General features: G+C 37.8%; 3 protein-coding genes across 3 annotated transcripts; 2 read left to right on the forward strand and 1 right to left on the reverse strand.

Annotated features, from left to right (window-relative positions):
• Positions 1 to 685: 685 nt before the first annotated feature.
• Positions 686 to 1141, reverse strand: LOC140179135 (uncharacterized). The gene has a single exon (XM_072217773.1). It carries the CDS (start codon positions 1139 to 1141, stop codon positions 686 to 688), a length of 456 nt encoding a protein of 151 aa, XP_072073874.1.
• A 3769-nt stretch (positions 1142 to 4910) lies between these two features.
• On the forward strand, positions 4911 to 5408 carry LOC114925328 (uncharacterized). Its single transcript, XM_029292902.1, has one exon. It carries the CDS (start codon positions 4911 to 4913, stop codon positions 5406 to 5408), a length of 498 nt encoding a protein of 165 aa, XP_029148735.1.
• A 3040-nt stretch (positions 5409 to 8448) lies between these two features.
• LOC112749738 (scarecrow-like protein 3) lies at positions 8449 to 11075 on the forward strand. Its single transcript, XM_025798097.3, has one exon. It carries the CDS (start codon positions 9285 to 9287, stop codon positions 10707 to 10709), a length of 1425 nt encoding a protein of 474 aa, XP_025653882.1. The 5' UTR covers positions 8449 to 9284; the 3' UTR covers positions 10710 to 11075.
• The last annotated feature ends 3314 nt before the right edge of the window (positions 11076 to 14389 follow it).

Raw genomic sequence — 14389 nt, forward strand, 5'->3', positions numbered from 1 at the left:
CTTCCGACTTCTCTGTGCCGTGATGGTAGCTAAAGGTTCTGCTTCAATCCATTTTGTGAAGTAATCTATCCCACTATGAGGTATTTTACTTGTCCATGCGCTTGAGGGAAAGGCCCGAGTAGGTCCAGTCCCCACTTTGCAAAGGGCCATGGAGAAGTTACACTAATGAGTTCTTCTGGGGGAGCGACGTAGAAATTTGCATGCATCTGGCATGGTTGTCACTTTCTTACGAAGTCGGCAGTTTCTTTTTGCAAGGTCAGCCAGAAGAATCCAGCTCGGACAATCTTTTTGGCTAAAGATCTCGCTCCCAGATGGTTTCGACAAATGCCACCATGTACTTAATCCAGAACTTCTTCCGTTTTTGAAGTTGGAACGCACTTCAACAATGGCGTAGATATCCCTCTTCTGTAAAGGACATTTCTCACCAAAGTGTAGTTCTGTGCTTTCCTCCGGATCTTCTTGGCCTCTTTTTGTTCCTCCGGTAAGATGTCGAATTTTAAGTATTCGACCAGAGGAGTCATCTGTCCGAGGTTCAATCTGGAAACTTCTAATACGTTTAGCTTGGTTTCTGCCTTCGTGACTGAGGGATCTTGGAGAATTTCTTGTATCAGACTTCTATTGTTTCCCCCTGGTTTGGTACTTGCTAACTTGGAGAGGGCGTCTGCTCTGCTATTAAATTCCCGAGTTATGTGTCTGACCTCGGTTTCAGGGAATGCCCAAGATACTCCATAGTTTTTTCTAAGTATCTTTTCATATTTGGGTCTTTGGCCTGATACTCTCCATTAATTTGAGAAGTCACGACTTGAGAGTCACTGAAGACTATTACTTTGGTTATTCCGACTTCTTTAGCTAACTTCAGTCCGGCTATTAGGACTTCATATTCTGCTTGATTGTTGGAGGTCGGGAACTCAAATTTCAAGGAGACTTCTATTTGAGTTTCTTTCTGGCTAGCCAGTATTATGCCTGTGTTGCTTCCAACTTTGTTGGAGGAGACATCCACGTACAACTCCCAAGTTATGGAGGTCTGCTCTTGGTCTCCTGCGTATTCGGACACGAAGTCGGTGAGGTATTGGGCTTTGATGGCAGTCCAAGTTTCGTACTTCAAGTCGAATTCAGATAGCTCTATAGCCCATTGAACCATTCTGCCCGCAACATTTGTTTTTTGAAGGATATGCCTCATGGGTTGGTTCGTTCAAACTCTCATGGTGTGAGATTGAAAATAAGGCCAAAGCCTTCTAGATGCTACTATTAAGGCGTATGCGAACTTTTCAAGTTTTTGATACTTTAGTTCGGGGGTCTTGTAGCACCTTGCTTGTGAAGTAGACAAGATGTTGTCTGACCTCATCTTCTTGTATTAAAGCTGTTGCCATGACCTTCTCTGCGACAGTTAAGTATAACACGAGTTCCTCACCAGTTTTTGGCCGGATAAGAATTGGAGGTTGGCTCAGGTACCTTTTGAACTCTTGAAATGCCTTCTCGCATTCAGGAGTCCATTCAAACTGACATCCTTTTCTTAGAAGGGAAAAAAGTGGTAAGGATCTTAATACTGATCTTGCCAAGAATCTGGATAAAGCTGCAAGTTGGCCATTCAACTGCTGGACCTCCTTTAAGCAGGTTAGACTATTCATTTTGAGGACCTCTCTACACTTGTCAGGGTTAGCTTCAATCCCCCTTTGTGTTAGCATGAATCCTAGCTACTTTCCAGCCTCTACTGCAAAAGTGCACTTATCGGGATTTAGTCTCATCCCGTGTGCTATTATGGTGGCGAAGACTTTCGAAAGGTCGTCTAGGAGGCAGGCGTCATCCTTGGTTTTCACCAGCATGTCGTCTACATACACCTCTATCAACTCTTTCAAGAATAAAGGATGGTTATGCATCATCAAAGGTGGAACTACTCTAATGTTGGTTATCTTTCTACTATAAATATTAAACACACTGACATCCTCAGGTATATTCAAAATCCAATCTACTAAAAACATACTTAAAGCCCTTGTTAACTTAAGTATCGGAGTCTCTTGCAGGTATCACCCCCACCTCCTCATGAGGAACTCGGACGATGATACCTCGACACCAGCATAAGTCCAATGCTACTTCAGAAGGACTCGACCTCACGTTCAGGCCCAATGTTTCGAGGGTTACATGAAACGGTGATTTGGGGCCTGAATGAGGTCCAAACTTTTGAAGCAACATCACTTGTGTTGATGCCGAGGTGCCACCATCCGATTTTTTCGTGAGAAAGCGGAGGGTGGTACCTGCAAGAGACTCCGATGCTTAACTTAGCAAGGGTTTTAAGCATGTTTTTAGTAGATTGAGTTCTGAATATAATTGAATATGTTAGTATATTTATAGTAGAAAGATAATCACCTTTAGAGTAGTTTCACCTTTGATGATGGATGATCGTTCCCTTATTCTTGAAAATTTGTTGAGATCTTCATTCTATATAAAGGGGAGAGATTGTAAAAGATATTTCAGGAATTCGTTGCTTGTTCAGATAAGTAGGGTAGAACTTCTCTTATTGCTAGAGGTCGAGTAAGTGGAGGAGGTCACCTTTTTTGTGTGGGCTCTTATTTTTTTTGGGCTTGGTTGAGTGTTTTTGGACTAGGATATGAATAATAACCATTTTAAAAATGTTATAATTAAATAATTTTAGACTATATTTTATTTATTTATGTAATTTACCCTAATATTATATTTAATATTTCAGAAATATGACACAATTTGTGGGGTAATGTACTTATATAAAATAAAAGAGAAAGACTTACCTGAATGCAACATTTGCAAAGTCCTTACGTGCATATCCTTTTTTATAATTATGTAAACCGTGGGAGCTAACCACGGTTTCGAAGTTACATATAAACCGTTGCAACCTGGCACGATTTATGAGTGAAAAAGAATGAACATAAACCGTGGAAGGTAACCACGGTTTAGGAAGGCGGAAATATGACCATAAACCCCTCTAACCTACCACGGTTTATGAAGGGTTTTTTAAACGCATAAATCCTTGTTGGCTTCCACGGTTTATGAGGAGAAGAATTCTATATATATATGAGCAAGATTCAAGCTGCTGAAGAGATCATTATCATACAGTGACAAGTGAGGAAGAGAGTTTTCTTGTGTTAGTGCATTGCTCTGAAAAAATTAAAAGAAGCAAAAAATATGGTGTGAAGTTCACTGACAGAGAATCATTGAGTGTATTCATCAGTTCATCAAGCACTTTGTCAGATGTAAAGAACAGCATCTTGCAGAAGCTTGGGGTATTTGGGAGCAAGTGGGTGAAGAAGCTATTCTACAAGATTCCAATCGCAGTTGTCTCGACCGGTGTTAAGTATGATACGTTTGTGCTAGCGGCTGATGAAGATATTAGGGTTCTGCTTCATTGTGTTAGGAGTTTTCCGGAGGTCAGAATACATGAGCTGTATGCGAAGTTGGAGGTTGGTGTCGATAGTTCTGGGACATCAACTCCAGTTCATAGCTCGACTGCCGCGGGCGGTGCGTCTAGTTCGATGCCTGCGGCCAGACCATCTGTTCCGCAGGTTGCATCCCCTTCCTTCGCGGCTGATTTAGATCGAACAGAGGCAGTTGGTTCTGTACTGTTGGAGAATCTTGGGGTCTGACATCAGGCATTTGAGGTGGACACCGGTGTTGGCATGATTCATGATGTTCAAGGCTTCGGAGAACCTGATCGAGTAGAGAATGCAATACGGGACGATGACTCTGACCAGAAGCCTGTAGATATCATTGGGGACAGCGATGATGACACAGGTGCCAATCCACATACACAACATGGGCCTTCAATTTCTGGCACATAGCAGTACCCTCCACACTTCTCCACTCTAAACTTGGAGGCTCTGGGTCAACAGGCGGACGGAGGTGCTACAGTTAGGGGTTTTTCTACAGAATTTCAGATTGGGCAATCATTCCAGAATAAAGATAAAGTTGTTCTGAGTGTGAAGGACTATAGCATCCGTCGAGGTGTTGAGTACAGAGTCTTGGAATCAGATCATCTGAAGTATCATGGAAAATGCAAGGAGTTCGGCAAAGGTTGTAGTTGGTTGATTCGCATAGCGCTTCGTGCACGAAAGGGCACTTGGGAGGTTAGGAGGTACAACGATCCGCACACTTGCTTGGCCACCTCTATTTCTAGTGATCACCGTCAGCTGGATTACCACGTTATCTGTGCGAGGATTTTTCTGTTGGTTAGGGCAGATGCTGCGGTTACGGTAAAGGTCTTGCAACAAGCAACAGAAGCCGATTACGGGTTCAGGCCTAGTTACAGGAAGGTTTGGATGGCAAAACAGAAGACAGTAGCACAAATATATGGAGATTGGGAAGAGTCGTATGCTGAGTTGCCACGTTGGATGCTAGGGGTACAGTCGACCATGGCTGGGACAGTCACTGTGTTGAAGACCTCTCCTGTTCGACTTGGGGATCAGGTCGATGAGTCAACGGTGTACTTTCATCATCTTTTCTGGACATTTCCACCCTGCATCGAGGCCTTTCGGCATTGCAAGCCCCTCGTGAGTATTGACGGTATCCACTTGTATGGCAAGTATGGAGGCACGTTACTGTTGGCGATAGCGCAGGATGGGAACTCGAACATCCTCTCGATAGGCTTCGCCGTTGTGGAGGGAAAAAATGCGGAGTCATGGTCATTCTTCTTGTCCAACCTACGATCGCATGTGACGCCGCAGGAGGGTATCCTTGTTATCTCTAACAGGCATAATGGCATCAAGGCTGCACTTGAGGCCCCCGAGAATGGTTGGCTGCCTCCACGTGCTTTTCGAGCGTACTGTCTTCGTCATGTGGCTGCGAATTTTAGCCTGAGCTTCAAAGGTAAAGATGCAAGGAGGATGCTGGTGAATGTTGCCTAGGTAAAAACTGAAGCAAAGTTTTATTACTGGTTTGACATCATGCGGACTGAGAATCCGGCCATGTGTGACTGGGCCAATCGGATGGAGTATGACAAGTGGACCCAACATGAGGATAGCGGTAGACGGTTTGGGCATATGACAACCAACATTAGTGAATGTGTGAATTTCGTGTTAAAGGAAACTCGCAACCTCCCAGTCACTTCGTTGGTTAAGTCAACTTACGGGAGGCTTGCTGAGCTATTCGTGGTCCGCAGACAAACAGCGGAGGCACAACTGGGATCTGGGCATGAATTTTGTCAGGCGTTGGTGAAGGCTATTGATCGGAACATAAGAGACTCCAGGTGCTTCACCGTCACATTATACGACAGGCACCAATCCGGGTACACGGTGGCTGAGACAACACCGACCGGAAACTTCTCGCTAGGTAGCTATCGAGTTTCCCTTAAGGATCACACATGCGATTGTGGCCACTTTCAGGCGCTCCATTATCCATATTGTCATGCCATTGCATGTTGCGCCCACTCGCGCATCGTATGACTGAGGTCTTCAACGTGTACAAGCAAGGGTTTGTTCTGCCTATCCCAGAAGGCCTATGGCCCCATATGCTGGCCCAACAGTCATTCCTGATCCTAACATGAGGCGTGCAAGGGAAGGACGTCTGAAGGCAACCAGGATTCACGGTAGCATGGATCAGTCTGTTGATAACCGCCCAAAGCGCTGTGGGCTCTGCCGTCAGCCTGGTCATACGCGGAGGAACTGTGACCAGCGAAGACATACTACTGCCGGTGATGGTTAGATGTTATGACGTTTATGATCTTGTTGTTGTTGTCTAAGTTGTATTAGGAATGCTTAATTTGAATAATATTAGGTCTTCAGTGAATGAATGTCGTTAGTTTGTTCACTGTATTAAGTTCGTCTGTTTAACTCCTTTTATTTTAGATGCTTAATTGAAACACTTTGGTATGCTTATGAATGAGCTTAATAGTTGTGACAAATGAGTTCATAACCATAGTTCCTAGAACATATATATCACACATACATGTCTAATACTACATAACAACAGTCTGAAACAGAAAACCCTAAAGATGCTACTAAGAACATAATGGAACATAGTTCCCACCAAATGTAAAAATGACACATAGCTAATCAAAATCCTCGATGGTGTCACTGTTGTCATCGTCGAAATGACCAAGCAGGTGACCTCCGGTGCCACACAAAGGAGGACGCCGTATCCTCCTTGGTCACTGAGCAGCCTCTCCTGCGGATGTCTGTGGCGAAACGGCGCTGAATGCTGATGCTGGGGTCCCTCCTAACGCGAACCATGGGTCAGATGGAGAAGCTGTAGGCTCATTCAGATCAACCAGCAACTGAGGCTGAACATCCTGACTCGGTGGCTTGTACTCGGCAAACTGGGAATGAACCTTAGGCATCTGTGGCCTATATAGGCACGTGCGTATATACGCATGGTCTCTTCACTAGCATCTGCTGGGAGAATCCGAAACCTCTCATGGAACCATGTGTAGCACACTGTCATCTGCTTGACTTTATTCTGCGGAGGTAACTCCCTAAATAACTCGCGAAACCACACCCATGCGGGTCTTCTGTTCTCCATCAGATTCTCAAAGTCAGTCAGGCACCCACTAACGGGCTCTCCATCGATGGGCAAACCCGCTGATAAGCCACATCTTGCAAAGTGATAGTGCACTCCCCAAACGGCATGTGAAAGGTGTTGGTCTCAGGACGCCACCTCTCAATGAATGCGCTAAGTAGAGACTCATCAACCCAGAACCACTAACTGTTCAGCGTAGCCAAGTGATACAAGCTCGCGGTCTCCAGATACGGTATAATCCGGTCGTGTAAAGGCATATTCTGTTGTCTCCTGACACCGCTAATAACCTTAGTAGGCTGCAAAATGTGAATAAGAAAATCCTCAACATACGACCAATACTAATAACAGCAAATATAATTTTAAAAAATTATTATACACCCACATTGGTTTTCTATTTTCTCTAATAATAGTGATAAAAATAACAAAATAATGGCAATAATAATAACGACAATAACAATATTTACTATGAAGGATAAGACTAACATTAATATGAATAATAATAACAATAGTACTAATAATAACAACAATAACAATAGTAACAATACCAACAGGAATAATAGTACTAACAACAACAATAATAATACTAACTACTCCCAATAATAATAATAATAATAATAATAATAATAATAATAATAATAATAATAATATTAATAACAATAACAAAAATAATAACAATAATAATAATAATACTAACAACTCATAATAATAATAATAATAATAATAATAATAATAATAATAATAATAATAACAATAATAATAATAAAGTTGTATAACTAACTTCTTGGTCGATGTATCCAGCCACATGCGCAACGCCATTTAATCGGTACATGCGAGTTTTGTCTTCCATAGCTTCACCACCCAACTGGTTCAAAACCTCAAAGCCTCCCCCTAAACCTCAAAGCTCCCCAGATTCTCTCTCAACCACCCAACTTCACAAAATTTCCTTACAACGGATAATGTATTTATAGTATTTCATGCATAAATCGTGGTAGATCACGGAATTTTATGCCCATAAATTTTTTTCATAAACCGTGGTGACCACCAACATTTTCTAGCACGCATTTTTTAAGCATAATTCGTAGTAGCCTATCGCAGTTTATGTTTACTTTTACATGCATGTAAACTGTGCCTGCTTACAGCGTTTTAAATATAAAATAAAAATCGTGATTACCCACTACAATTTCCATATAAACTAAATCAGGACATGCATATAAGTAACTACCAATTGTTGTATTTCGGTAAAGTTTTTTCTCTTTTATTTTAATCAAGTCATTTGCCCCAATTTGTGTGTGTATACTCCACATATAATAATAATCTGACAAAACATCAAATGAAAATGGTTGATTCGAATATACTATCAATGCATAAGGCTTAATTTTCGGTATCACTTAACTTTTATAGTTGTTATTCATTTTCGCTGATCTTCATACATTTTATTAGTAAAAGTTGATCTAGAATCCGGTTTTGGAGAATTTAATAACATTCCGATTCGATGGATAGCAGAATAGTTTATAGTTAAAAGACAATATAGTTATTTGGTTTGAGAGACAGGGCCACCTAACCAGCAAGTCAGGTGGCATGTTATTAGAGTATGGTAATTTCCTAAGGAATTGGCAATTTCTAAGAAGAAAAATGGAATTTAGCTTAGGGTATGTCCTAAAAATGCCACCTAAGAATCCACAAGTAGAGATAAATGTGCAATCTACTTTTGGAGGTATCCTTAACCCCCTTGTCTGTTTGTCTTAATTGAAGAAGATAATACCAATTGTATGGTCATTGCGTTTGAAAATAAAACAAAACCATGTTTTGGCATCACATTGGGAGGCTTTCTTGCTATTCTCACACTCTCACTCACAACCCACTAGGAAACAAAATTGAGGGCAATGTTTGTCTTTGCTAAGGCATGTTTGGATTGTTGTAACCTAAGGGAATATTAAAACCCCTTGGCCAGCCCCGATTCCCTATCCACCTAAGAACAAGACAAAAGAAAAAAACGTTTAAAGTTGGAAAAAGTTTTTAGGTCTTTAGAGAGAGAAAACGAACTAAAAGACAGAAACTGCCGAGAGAGAGAGCTTGGCACTCTCGCACACAAATTCCATATACTCCACTCAGCACTGAGGACTGAGTGAAGTTAATGACAAACAATACGATAAAGACAAACGCACCCTTCACGCATTGTCGACAAAACAACGTTGCCATGAACAAGTAACAACAACAACCTCTTCCTCCTTGAATCCTGAGCCCAAACTCCAACCCTTGAATTCCACTCCACTCCCCATTACCGGTTCATACTTTTCCAAGGGGCAAGCTTTGGAATTTTCGTGGGGCTTCGTCTCCATTCTTCTTCAATTACAAAACCCACCAACCGATTAGATTTTCCTTCTCTCCTTCTCGTAACTCTGCTAATGTGCTTTTTCCGTAGGGTTCCCTTTCCTCTGCTCTTTCTCCTTCACTTTCTCGGATGAAGCTTGAGCTTCCCAATCTGATCAACCTTTTCTACTTCTAATCTTTCTTTTTCTTTTGTTTTTATCTGGACCAGCAACCACCCTGCTTTGCGTGTGGGATCTGCACAACTTGACTGTGAAATCATCTTGATTATAATAACCATAGTTCCTTTCACCAACCGCTGTGCTTGCTTTTATATTTGTATATGCTTATTCGTTATGTGTTCTTTGGGTTCTTCAAGTTTATCCCTTGTTTTGTGTAACATGTGATGCTGATATATTAGAGCCTAAAACTAAAGCCTTTTTTGTTTGTGAGCGCTCTCTTTTCAATCATCGCTCTTTTTCTGTTGCTGTTGTTACATGGGATCAATGTTTCAAGAAGAAGGATCATCTTCTGTAACTTCGTCACCCCTTCAATTCTTCTCGATGATGTCACTGTCACCTAGCATAGGATCTCCATACACATGGCTAAGAGAGCTGAAATCAGAGGAAAGGGGATTGGCCTTGATCCATTTGTTGCTGACTTGTGCAAACCATGTGGCTGCTGGTAGTCTTGAGAATGCAAATGTAATGCTTGATCAAATTTCCCAGTTAGCTTCCCCTGATGGCGACACTATGCAAAGAATCGCCGCATACTTCAATGAAGCGCTGGCCGATAGGATACTCAAGACATGGCCTGGCCTCCACAGGGCCCTCAATTCCACCAGGATTGTCATGGTTTCGGAAGAAATTCTTGTCCAAAAGCTCTTTCTGGAGCTTTTTCCGTTCTTGAAGGTGTCATATATACTGACAAATCAGGCTATTGTTGAAGCAATGGAAGGAGAGAAAATGGTGCACATAATTGATCTCAATGCTGCCGAACCTGCGCAGTGGATTGCTCTCCTCCAAGTTTTTAGCGCACGCCCTGAAGGCCCTCCTCATCTGAGAATTACCGGGGTTCATCACCAAAAAGAGATTCTAGAGCAGATGGCTCACAAGCTTACTGAAGAAGCAGAAAAGTTGGATATCCCCTTCCAATTCCATCCTGTAGTCAGCAAATTAGAGAATCTTGATTTTGATAAGCTTCGCGTGAAAACCGGAGAAGCATTAGCAATAAGTTCTATTCTGCAATTGCATTCCCTTTTAGGCCTGGATGATGAGGCCTTGCGAAGAAGATCTCCTCTTTTGTCGAAAAACTCGAACGGAATTCACCTGCAGAAAGCCTTGCTGATGAATCAAAGCACATTAGGTGATTTGCTTGAGAAAGATACAGTGAATGGCTACAGTCCAAGTCCTGACTCGGCCTCATCCTCGCCGGTTTCTTTAACAGCTTCAATGACTGCAGAGAGCTTTCTCAATGCCCTATGGGGATTATCACCAAAAGTGATGATTGTGACAGAACAAGACTCTAATCATAATGGTTCAACCCTGATGGAGAGAGTACTAGAAGCTCTGTATTCTTATGCAGCATTGTTCGATTGTTTGGAATCCACTGTCTCTAGGACATCAGTGGAGAGATTAAAGGTGGAGAAGATGCTTTTTGGTGAAGAAATCAAGAATATCATTGCTTGTGAGGGAGCTGAAAGAAGGGAAAGACATGAAAAGCTAGATAAGTGGATCCAGAGACTGGATTTGTCCGGGTTTGGCAATGTGCCGTTGAGCTATTACGGCATGTTGCAGGCGCGGAGATTCCTGCAGAGCTGTGGTTGTGAGGGATACAAGATGAGGGATGAGAATGGTTGTGTAGTAATTTGCTGGCAGGATAGACCTTTGTTTTCAATATCTGCTTGGAGATCTAGGAAGTGAGAACTAAGAACAAGCCAGACAATGATTCAAAGACAACAAAATTAGAGTCTTAAGCTTTATATTTTGTTTTGTTTTATTTTTCTTTGTTGGTATGGAAGAGACTTTGCCAATATGGTAAGGCAAGTCATCAAAATTAGCTTAGAGATAGTCCTATTTCCCAGTTAAACTCCATCATGAGGAGGAAAGAAAAAGTGGGAATACAGAGAAAGTTGTGAGGGAATGAAGAACTTGTTCTTTTTTTTTTCTTTCTTTTTTTCTGGTTCTGTTCATCAGTGTTTCAATGCTGCTCATTTTTATTTTTCTTGAACTCTTATACCCTAACTTGTATCTGCCATTTGGTGTGTATATTATAAGCTATTTCTCTCATTTACTTGTTCAGTGTTAGTTGAAGACATAAATTGATTCTCTTTGTCCCCAACCGCTAGTACTTCAGATGACAATGGAGTTGAAAACTTGTGTTTTGTATTTGTAAGATCTAACCTATTTTATTTTGTTTGATTTTCGTTTGAACTATATTACACATTGTTGTACTATGATAGTATGATTCACATTATTGTGTTGAACTCTAAATTATTGTGTTGAACTCTAAAAAGAAAAAAAGAAAAAAAAAAAAACTGGATTCTTCAAAGCAAAAGAAAAACACAGGCCACATAACATAAGAGAAAGACAAAGCCATGTTTGTCATTCGGTAAAGTTGGCAAGTTTCCTTTCTAAATCTTAATCTTAATAATGGATAAATACAAACTATTTTTAGTTTGCCGTTTTGGTCACGGTTGCTATTTTCGAATGACATGTTTGAAAAGAAGTGAAGTTAAATGTTAATGTCTTGCAATTTTAGTACAATCATAGCATCTTGTTCCAATTCATGTTCTATCACATTTTATTTAAACATATCTATTTATATAAATTTGATTGGACTGGTTATTCTTTATTGGAAAGTCCTCAATGAGAATCCACTAGAGGAAGAACATGATATTCCCTATCTTATGCTGGAGGATTTAATTCATCTTTAATTTTTTTTTAATTATCTAATTGTTATTAGTTGGGAATTGAACTCGGTTGTAGCATTTTATTTTTATGTTATGGTATTATTACTTTAGAATATGCGAAAAATGTGTACCAAATTCCGGGGAAGAGAAAATATACAAAATTTAGTTTTTATAAATATTTTATTTTGTTATTTTCCAAAGTTCCAAATTGGCAATTCGCACGTAGACCTTTTGTATTTACTATTTTATTAAATTCTGCCCAGCATGTAATCAGTAAAAGAAAAGTGAGTAATTCTACACCATTGGATGAAATTTCACACCATTAAAAATATTATTGATGACTATTTAATGGTTACAAATTACAAAAGTTGTTGGCCCCTAACACTCCTCATTGGCACAATTTGCGAAATGGATCCTTTTAATTTTTTTTAACAATTGAGAGAGTAAAGTGTGATTTTTCACCATTAATTGTTATAAGTGGGACCAAAAGAAAACATGAGAGAGAATACATCCAAGGATTATAGATCACACTTTATTGCCTCAATTTTTTTCAATAATTGAAAAGATCCATTCCCCACAATTTGTTGCATCATATGTGTGGTCAAGTTTTTTTATTAATTATATAATATTCGAGCGAAACAAAAAATCCGAACATTCATCATTTGCTTTCTTCCCCGAGTAGCGAATAAATACACAATTTTCGTTTTTTTTTTTATTTTTATTTTGGATCTACAAACACACTCACACACACTAACCTAGCTAGTACTGTTAGAATTTGAATTTGGTGTGGTTTAGTTTGAGGCAAACACCTTTGCCATTGCATCATATGCCTCAGCCACCACAATTTCCGTTTTGAAAACAGCTCTTAAGCATTTGGACTTTGCCAAAAAAAAAAAAACATTTGATGTAAGTAATAATTTATTTAATATAATAAAAAAGTAAGAACTATATGATGATTAAAATTCTTTTAAAGCTAAAGTATTGTTTTAACTATCTTAGTTTTTAAGGTTTGTGTTAAGTCTCGATTTAATTTTTAATGTTTGGAACGTTTTATTTTTGTTCTGAATATTTTTTTTATTGTGGTCATCTAGGTAAACTTTAAATTTTTTTTTAAAATATCCTTTATTTTATTATAATTTTTTTTAAATAATGACAAAAGTTATAATTATAGTAGTCACTATAGTTGTTCTAGTAATTTAAGAACGAAAATTATAAAATAATAAAAAATGAAAAAAAATTAATTTTAACTATAAAACTAAAATAAAATATTTTGAATGAAAATAAGTGTGTGTTTGGAGTAAACGAGAGTTTGCATAGAATTGATTTTGCAAACTTGATTTTGATGAAAAGTAAGTTTGTATTAACGTGATTTATGTTTGACAATCTTTATATTAAAATGGATTATAATAAAATAAATGTTGTTTGGATTTTGCTACTCAAAATCACTTTTAGAGAAAAAATTACTAAAAGAGACATCAATTTAAATACTTTTTTTTTATATTATCCTATCATTTTACTTTAGATATTTGAATAGATCTTAGTAATTCATTTTATAATAAAAATATTTATCATATAAATAAATATTATTATTTTATAATAATAAAATAATATCTATCTTTTGAGAAAAAAATACAATAAAAAATAAAATTATAAAAGAGAGTACGTACTATACATTCTATAATGTCAAACAAAAAGAAAATGTTCTATAATCTTTTTAGTACTTTATTACTCTTTAATTTATATCATTTTGGAATATACATTTTTATTATTTATGACTCTTTTGTTACTTATATTTAGTATATAATAAAAAATAAAATAAAATACAATAAAAACAAAAAAAAAAGAAAAAAATTTCATATCAAACATAGTATATAATAATTACAACCAACAACATGTATCATATGAACAAAAAAATTACAATAAGAAGTAAATAAAATTGATATGAATAAAATAAAATAAAAAAATAAAAAATTTTATACACAACATAAATATAGTACAATAAAGGATAGAAAAAAAGGAATTTATATAAACAAAAAATAATAAAAATTAATAAAAATAAGAATTTATATCAACAATAGTTGTCATATGAATAAAAAAGTACAATAAAAATATAATAGAGCACTAAAAAAATAACATCAAAATACTAAAAAAATAATATAAAAAATATTTATCGTATAAATAAAAAAATACAATAAAAAATATAAAAATCAAAATATAAAAGAGAATACTAAAAATAATAAAAAACAATTAAATTTTTTATCTTAGCAGTGATTGAAACAGATCTAAAAAATTTTGATAGAAAAAAAAAATTCAAAACAAAGAACATACACAACAAATAAACGAAGAACTACTGTGAAAGTTATGGTTACTTGCATCTTTTTTATAGAAGAGAATAGAGGGTAGGATTGGTAGAAACAGAATAAATTTTTCACTTAATTACTCCAACGACAATCAACTTTCTCAACGTGAACGCAGAAGCAAGAAATTTTAGCTTCACGTGAACGTACGTTCAGAGATAAAAGCACTTCTGGGTTTAGAGTTCTAACAAATTGCCAAACATAAAAGTGAGACGTTCAAAACACTCAAACGGGCTTCTCTCTTCTCCAACGTGAATCCCAAACACACCCTAATACATTACATAAAATTACGATGTTAGGGTGTGTTTGTTTTTAGTTTTTACGTTCAAGCACG

Source organism: Arachis hypogaea, chromosome 15 (assembly GCF_003086295.3).
Source record: "Arachis hypogaea cultivar Tifrunner chromosome 15, arahy.Tifrunner.gnm2.J5K5, whole genome shotgun sequence".
NCBI lineage: Eukaryota > Viridiplantae > Streptophyta > Magnoliopsida > Fabales > Fabaceae > Arachis > Arachis hypogaea.

What these genes read in the sequence shown, in the direction of transcription:
- LOC140179135 (XM_072217773.1), bottom strand. Translation starts at nt 1,141, where the DNA reads ATGGTTCAATGGGCTATAGAGCTATCTGAATTCGACTTGAAGTACGAA.
- LOC114925328 (XM_029292902.1), top strand. Translation starts at nt 4,911, where the DNA reads ATGCGGACTGAGAATCCGGCCATGTGTGACTGGGCCAATCGGATGGAG.
- LOC112749738 (XM_025798097.3), top strand. Translation starts at nt 9,285, where the DNA reads ATGGGATCAATGTTTCAAGAAGAAGGATCATCTTCTGTAACTTCGTCA.